At 52.5% G+C, this 7718-nt stretch overlaps 1 protein-coding gene across 4 annotated transcripts in view; it reads right to left on the reverse strand.

Annotated features, from left to right (window-relative positions):
- The window catches only part of PTGIS (prostaglandin I2 synthase), a gene marked incomplete at its 3' end in the record, with an annotated part of 41152 nt that extends 35792 nt beyond the window's left edge, over positions 1-5360 (reverse strand). The window contains exons 1-3 of one of the 4 annotated variants that reach the window (XM_082744887.1): positions 5258-5360; positions 5033-5133; positions 4394-4664 (exon numbers count right to left, since the gene is read on the reverse strand). In XM_082744887.1, the coding sequence (XP_082601013.1) occupies positions 4394-4467 (74 nt within the window). In that variant the 5' untranslated portion in view covers positions 4468-4664; positions 5033-5133; positions 5258-5360. Of the gene's footprint in view, positions 1-4393; positions 4665-5032; positions 5134-5257 lie in introns of those variants that run through there. The other 3 variants (XM_082744885.1, XM_082744886.1, XM_082744884.1) reach the window with 3 other exon arrangements.
- Positions 5361-7718: the final 2358 nt, after the last annotated feature.

Here is a 7718-nt window from a genome sequence, read left to right on the forward strand (position 1 = left end):
CTTTCATTCCTATAACATGGGTTCCTCCCAAACTGCCCACTCCTCACTCACAGACTCCATCGCCACCTGTCCCATCTCTCTCCCACTCAACGCTCTGCAAATAAGGGGAGGGAGTTAAGGATGCATATCACCCCCGCTTTGTGCCCTGAAGTATTACACCTGCATGGGACCGAAGTTCCACCAAAGTAGACACCTGTCGTCGACCCCGACACTTACACCAGCGCCTGGCACAGAGCAGGCGTCTAATACCTATGTGTCAGATGCGTGATTCATGTATACAGTTGGTGCTCAAAGAGCAGCACCTGCCCCCCAGAGTTGCTGAGGGAGTCAAGGGACTCCGGATTGCCCAGAGCAGAGGCTACGTCACTCAGCTGTGCCATGTGGGTAGACTTCCTCTCTATCCAGTAGCGTGCCTCCATGCAGAGGCTTGGGCTCTGGGATGATTTCCTTGGGGGGGGGCAGCGGGGGACTGGTTTCTGCCACCTGAGCTTCCACTTAAAGTGCTGGACCCATCCTTTCCCAGGACTCATGCACAAGCTGTCTGCCATTAACACCTGTTGGCTTCCCACCTCCTGCCCCTTGCCTCTCACTGTGTAGAGAAAGCATGTGGCCATTTTGCTCTAGTTTTTGTCTTCCCGTTTTTGTAACCGATACAGAAGGTTCAGAGAATTCTCAACAAAGTAAGGAACAGTCAGAGCAAGGAGAGTGATAGAACAGATGGGCAAGAGAGGCAACAAGGAGTGGTGGAGACTGTGGCGAGGCTGGGAGAGGGCTCTTCTCTGAGCCCCCCTCAGGTGCTGCTCTACTGTCCCATTTTTCATGAGAAGCTGGAAATGGGGAATTTTGTGTGTGGAAACCCCCCAATTTTCTCCTCTTGCTCTCTGTGTGGCACACAGCAGCCCCTCGTTGGTGCTGAATATGGCCACGGACCTCCGTTTGGCGGCCTCTGATTAGTGCATGTTGGAATAAGATAGACCTAATTGTGCCTAGAAATTTCGTATCCTTCAAAGGCCCAGATCCTGGGCCACCAGGGGACCCTCACCTAATGCTAGGGTGCCCTCTGGTGCCAGGGAAGAGGGGTCTCCCACCCGGAGACCTCTTCCAATACGGCTAGAGGAAGCAGCAGACACATGCGCCCAGAGAGCAAGAGAGGGCAATGTACTCTGTCCGCAGAGTGGCTAAGGCACGAGCAGCAGCTCCGTGAGCCACCTCAGGGTACAGATGGAGAAACCAAGGCCCAAAAGGAAAGCAGGAAGAAGGTTTCTGACACCTGTGTGCAGATCATGAGCCCCAGAGGGCACAGAAATCAGACTCCTAATTACTGACCCAAGGCCTCCTGATTCCGGCTCACAACCTGTCCCAGCAGAAGACAGTCACAGTTACCGAGCTGGGTTTGAATATCCTTGCCGTAACTGCAGAAGTCTGGACCGGAGACTAGAGGATATTAAGAATTTTTATATTCTCAGGCAGAATAATAGAACCGTGGTTGTTTTTGATGCACATTCTGAAATATTCCCTGGGGAGATACTATACCATCTGTAATTTTTTTGTAAAAATGCTGTCAGATCAAAAGGGGATCCGTACATGGGGGTTCTTATGCTATTATTTTTCTGGATAGTTGAGATTTTTGATAATTACAAATTTTAACTTAAAAAGCAAACGAGAGGTAAAGACAGCTGCTAATCGACGGAAGTCGTTCTTCTTTTCCTTTTCTTTTCCTTTTTACTGAGATAAGCATGAATTTGTGGAACGAGCTAGATGTGGGATATAATTCCTGTGTAGCCCTGAGGAAGTCACCGAGCCCTTGCAGGCCTCAGCCATAACGCAGGGTGGTGAGCCGTACCTCGAGGGTCAGCGAGCAGAAGGGAAGGTGTTGAGCTTTCCCTGTTTGACTCACACTGGCTCACTGTCTACACGGCATTAGGGTCAGACGCCTCTTTTGCAACACTTATTTGTCCCTCCTTAAGAACCTTCTGGTTACAGCCACATCTTACCATCTTAACATCAGAGTGTTCAGATTACAAATAAACTGTGTTCAGATTACAAATAAACTGTGTGGGGAGCACAGAAATTTGTTTTTCCGGGTAATTAAAAATTCTTACAGCCCAGATTTGAAAACCAGGCAGACCCTGGACAAGTAGCTTAGCCTCCCTGAGCCTCAGTTCCCTCCTCTGTAAAATGGAAGGAACAAGAGTGCCCCCTACTGAGCTGGGAGAAGAAAATGAGATGGAGACCTGAACTGTGAAGTCCCCGTGGGATCTCCCCAGGGTCCATCCAGCTGCGCGCTGCGCCGGAGCTGTCCGTGACCCCCACACCTACACTTCTCCCCAGTACCCACTTGCTAGCCCTCCTAAGCCACCAGGTATAAAAATCAACAACACACCCTCAAAGATAAATTTGCTCTCTGAATTAGAGCAAGAATTTTCTCAAACAACGTTTAGCTGGCATTTTTTCTAACCCAGCAATTCCACTCTCTCCTAGTCCCATTATCCTCCCCATTTTAAAGATTGGGAAACTAAGGCAGAGAGAAGTCACTCAGATTGTTCTTATTCCTAGAGGCTGAATTTCCATAGGCTGAGCACCCAGGGACTCTGCCTCCCAGAATCCATGGGGTTTACGGCTTCCCCATTTACCCCAGAGTAGAGCACAGAGGAGTGGGTCTCACAGGGAGACCACAGCACTTTGTCCAAAACAGCAAAAACGCTGGAGACAACCCAAGAGTCCATCAATGGGGACAGGAATAAAAAGGAAAAAAAAGAAGCCTTCCATTTATTCCTACTATGGAATACTACACAGGCAATCAAAAGAATGAGTCAGATTTCCATGTAGCAATCGGGACAGATATCAAAACTAAAATCTGGAGGAAAAAAAAAAAAAGCAAATGCACAGACTGAAAACACCTCCAGAGTTTCCAAAAAGCCTGACCACTTCTGAAGAATAATTCATTTTTTCATAGAAAAAATTACTTTTTGCCTTTTTCCTTTTTCCCTCATTTATTTTTTCAGGCAAATGAATGAATACATAGTTTTAAATCTAACCTGAAAAGGTGTCCAGAGGTTGAAGGAAAATATCATGAGTTTATTGTTTGGAAATTTAACATACAGTGTTTAAAAATTAAAAGTTCCCAGAAATGTTCTGGAATTTTCAGGCACTCTCATTTCACGCTCACACACACACTGCCCTGTATTACCTACAGCCCTGTGGAAGAGGTATAATTACAGAAGTGTGGTACTCTGAACTGGATCCTGGCACAGGAGGACATGATGGAAAAACTGACGAAATTCAAAGTAAGTCTGGAGTTTGCTTGATCTTAACGGACCAGTCTTGGTTTTTAGTTTTGACGAACTTACCATCATCGATGTAAAGTGTTAACAATGGCGGAAACTGTATGAGGGGTATTTGGGCACTCTTTCTACAACATTGGCAACTTTTCTGTAAATATAAAACCAGTCTAAAATAAAAAGCGTACTTAAAAAAAAAAATCTGGAAGTTTCCCCGCCAGCCCGGCTCTCAGACAGCCCTATGAGGGAGCCCTGATCAACAAAAGAAGTCTGGAATTGCCAGAAAGGAAGGGAAGGGCTTCAGTCCTATCTATAATAGCACAAATACTCAAGTCAAATGTACTCAGCTATTCCATGGGCGATCCAAATCAATTTTTAAAATATTTTATAAAAGTAACACCTACTGCCATGTCCCTGATTTGAGATGTATGAGATTTGAATATCCTAAATAGCAGAGCCGGACAACCTCTGGGATGAGAAAGCTCTTAAGTTTGGTCCCTGATCTACCCTGTCAGGCTGTGGGGTCTCAGGGGAGGGGAGACCCCTTTCTGGGTCTGAGCGTACCGAGCTCCCTCGTCCAGGAGGGGTATCCCATGGAAAATGGTTCCAGAGCCGGTAAGAGGGCATCCTTCAGGGCCTCTGCCCCAGCCTCAACTCTCGCATCTGTGCAATGGGGCGAGGAGCAAGGCTACCCGACAGAGGCTGGGGACTGGCTCCAACAGGGGGGCCCAGGCAGAGGCTGAGGAGCATGAGGGGGCTTCTCGCACCCGGAGCCGCTCGAGCCCGTCCACGCACCCACTCCCCACCCGGAGACCCCGGGCTCTCTCCCGCGAAAGCCCCGCGCAGGTGCCGGCCGAGCGCTGCGCACCGGGAGCCTTCGGACGGGTCCCCCACCCCGTCCCCTACTTCCCGCGCCTCCTCTCCGCCGGGAGCCTCTCGCGGCGGCGGCCCCGCCGGGCGTCCTCCCCGGGGTGGGGCGGCGGACCCGCCCCGAGCCCCTTCGCCCCTCGCGGGAGGCTCCGCCGGGGGAGCGGGGTCGGCGGGCCGGCGCGGCTCGGGACCCCACGAAGGCGCTCCTTTGTCCGGGCGGCGGGGCGGGCGGGGACACTCACCGCGTGCGCCGGCGGCTCAGCAGCAGCAGCAGCAGCAGCGCGGCCAGGAGCCCGAGGAGCAGGGCCCAGGACATGGCGGGGCGGCGGGCCGGCGGCCGAGGTGCGGCGGCGCGCGGGCTCCGGGGCGCTCAGGTGCCTCTCGGCCCAGCCGCCCTCTTTCCCCGCGCGCCGGCAGCTGTAGGGCAGGGGGCGGGCCCGCCGACGGCGCCGGGGTCCCGGGGGGGCGGGGCGCCCTCAGCGAGCCCCTCCCCCAGCTCGGCGGCGCGGACCCCTGCCAGGGCCGGGAAAGGGGGGTGGAAAATGTGGGGTGGAGCGGGGGGGGGGGCATCTGGGGGGCGGGGGGCGGTATGGACGAGGTGGGACAGGAAGGGTGATGCAGGGAAGAGGAGGGGTTCCTGGGAGGGAGGGGAGGGAGAAGAGGAGGAGGAGATGGACTATGGGGAAACCCAGGGGTGATGGGGAGAGGGAAGGGGGTATGAGGGTGGGAGGTGATGCGGGGACACGGGTAGATGTAGTGAGCGGTGTGGCAGAGGCCCACAGTCTACCTACAGCCTCCGCATCCCATCCTCACCCCCCGACCTGGAGTTCTCTAGCCTGTTTGGACTAGGTGGGGTTGGCTGGATTACAGGGCGCTGTTACCTTCAATAGCTACAGTGAACCGGGCCACAACAGCTGCCCCGGATTAGCTCTGAGTCACGGAGTCCTCCCCTGCTGCAGGAGACCGGGTAAGGCACCCAGACCTGTACTGGAGCACAGGAGGGGCTCAGTGATGGAAGGTGCCAGTTTCCAGGCCTTGTGACTCTGCAAGAGACCACCCCTGGGTGCTAGGAGGAACACCCCCCTCCCTCCCGCCCCCGCGCTCACCACTCACTCCTCAAATGATTTACACCCGCTCTGAGGCCAGCTCCTGGTCGGAACAGACATGTCGAAGTTGTGAGAAATTAATGTGAACTTGTCAGTGAAAAGAGGTTGCAAACAACCGTGCTTGGCACAGGTGACGGTGGTGAGTCAGTGGGCGGAGGTCTGATTCTAATCCCATGTCTGTTTCTTACTGCTTGGGTGCCTTTTTTTTTTTTTTTTAAGATTTATTTATTTATTAGAGAGGGGGGTGGACAGAGAGCGAAAGAGAGAATCGCAAGCGGACTCCGTGATGATCGTGAGTGATCTCTTGATGCTGGGTTTGACCTCCCCACGGATAAGGTCCTGACTCATGAGATCACGGCCTGAGATGAAAGCAAAAGCCAGAGGTTTATCGGACTGACCCCCCAGGCACCCCTGCTGGTGCCTTCAGGCAGGTTTCCTTTCTGTCTTTCCAGTAGCCCCCTGGAGGAGCTGTTCCTCCTCCCTGGTCTCCTGGTTTCAGCCTCCTCCCTCTGAAGATGAATCCTGTTAGAACCAAGTCAGATCCTGTAACTGAATCCTGCTCAGAACTTCCCATGGCTCCATCTCACTCAAAGCACAGCTCCAAGTCCTTAGGTCCTGTAAGGACTAGCATGACCTGCCCCCTGCCACTTTTCCCTCCCTAACCTCATGCCCTCCACTCTCTCCCTCCCCAACTCTGCTCCAACCACACTCATCTTTTGTCCTTCTCCAAGGAGGACCTTTGCACGGGATACTCCCTCTGTCTCCAACGATCTCTCAGAGACTCGCACAGCTGGCTCTTTCCATCACATCCTTCGTCCCACTCTCCCCATTCAACTGTCTCCTCCTCCGAGAGGCCTTCCCAAAGTGGTCATGCCATTATTCTCGATTGCCTTAACCTGTTTTGGTTTTTTTCTTGACAGTACTTAACATTCCTGCTATGATGTTAAAGATTCATTTATTTGCCTGTTTAATGTTGGCTGTCAAGGCAGCTGGATGACCCTCATGTGTCCTCTGGATTCAGAACATCAAGAGGAAAAAGGAGTTGACTGAACCTCTTGTTTATTTATCTAGCTTATCCGCTTACGAAGCCAACAATCCCAAAAAGGCCACAGAACAGGCCTGGAGGGCTTTCTCCAAATTTGGGGAGCGCGATGGGGCAGCCTTCTGGCAGTGGGGTTCACAGCCCAGCTTGGCCAATGCTCACCGGTGTGACTCTGAGCAGTCTGCTTCCCCTCCCGGAGCCGGGGTGCCTGGTCAGTGGAGCTGAGGAAATGACGTGATCTGGTGGACACGTCTTGGATACACGAGGGAGCATTTGTGAAAGTGAACTGCTGTCAGCACTTAATCCAGTTCAGCCTCTCTCCATATATGTGATCAGGGCTAGGTCTCAGTTTCACCATCTGAAAAATGGGCAGAATAATTCCTTCCTCATAGGTCTGTTGTGAGGACTGGTTTACACGATGAGAGACAGAAATCATCCAGCATGGAGACTGGTATACAGTAGGGGCTCAATAAATGTCAGCTCTTCCACCTCACTTCCCAGGCTTGAATGTAAACCAGCAGCTCCCCGGTCCAAATCACTCCCAAATAGTATGTCTCTCCTGCCTACTCAATCTAGGGACGACTCCCCCTCCCCCACCCCAGGGGGAAGGAGACCAGCTGTTCCCACATCAATAAGAGAAGAATGTATTGAGGCCCCTGGCCTCTACCTTTGCTAATGGAACCTGATTTTGTTCAGGAATGGGGCACATGTTTAGGAAGGTGGCCCCGCCTTCTTCCTATTGGTTTGGCCCAAGCAGGGATATCCCTCTCTGCTAGGAACTGGTCCTGGTGAGGCCACGTGGGAGCCTTCTGGACCTCTGCTGGGGGATTCTGGGAGATTTTTTCCCTCCGGATTTGCCTCCTCTTCTCTGCAGAACCCCAAACCCGAGCTAAAGAATATCTATCCCACGAACCACCTATCTCCAAGATTTTGTTTAAGAATTCATCTGTGTTGCCAAAGAGTCAGATTTTTCTCTTACGTGCAGCCAAAAACATTTCTAGCTAAGACGGCCTTGGGGGCATGGCTGTGTGAGGACCATGAGTCAGATTTTTCTCTTACGTGCAGCCAAAACCATTTCTAGCTAAGACGACCTTCGGGCCGTGGCTGTGTGAGGACCTCGTGAGGTAAATGCATCCAAAGCACCTCTCACAGTACTGACCCATGTGAGCTTTCAAGGGTGTCCCTTCATCTAATTAGCCTCACTTTTACTACAGGCCAGGCTTGCTAACTTGATTAAGCTAATAGGGTATCTTCTTCACAGGCGGCCCAACTCTCCAGCTATGGTGTCTTGCCGAAGAGGCAGGCGAGGGCAAGAAGCAGAGATTCCAAACTCCCCTGACCCAGGAGGCCTGACAGGGCCCTGCTGAGGGCTGGTATGGGCTCAAGACTGAAGATGAGGGAGAACTTTCTCAAGGGCCA

Source organism: Mustela nivalis (assembly GCF_964662115.1).
Source record: "Mustela nivalis genome assembly, chromosome: 8".
Lineage (NCBI taxonomy): Eukaryota > Metazoa > Chordata > Mammalia > Carnivora > Mustelidae > Mustela > Mustela nivalis.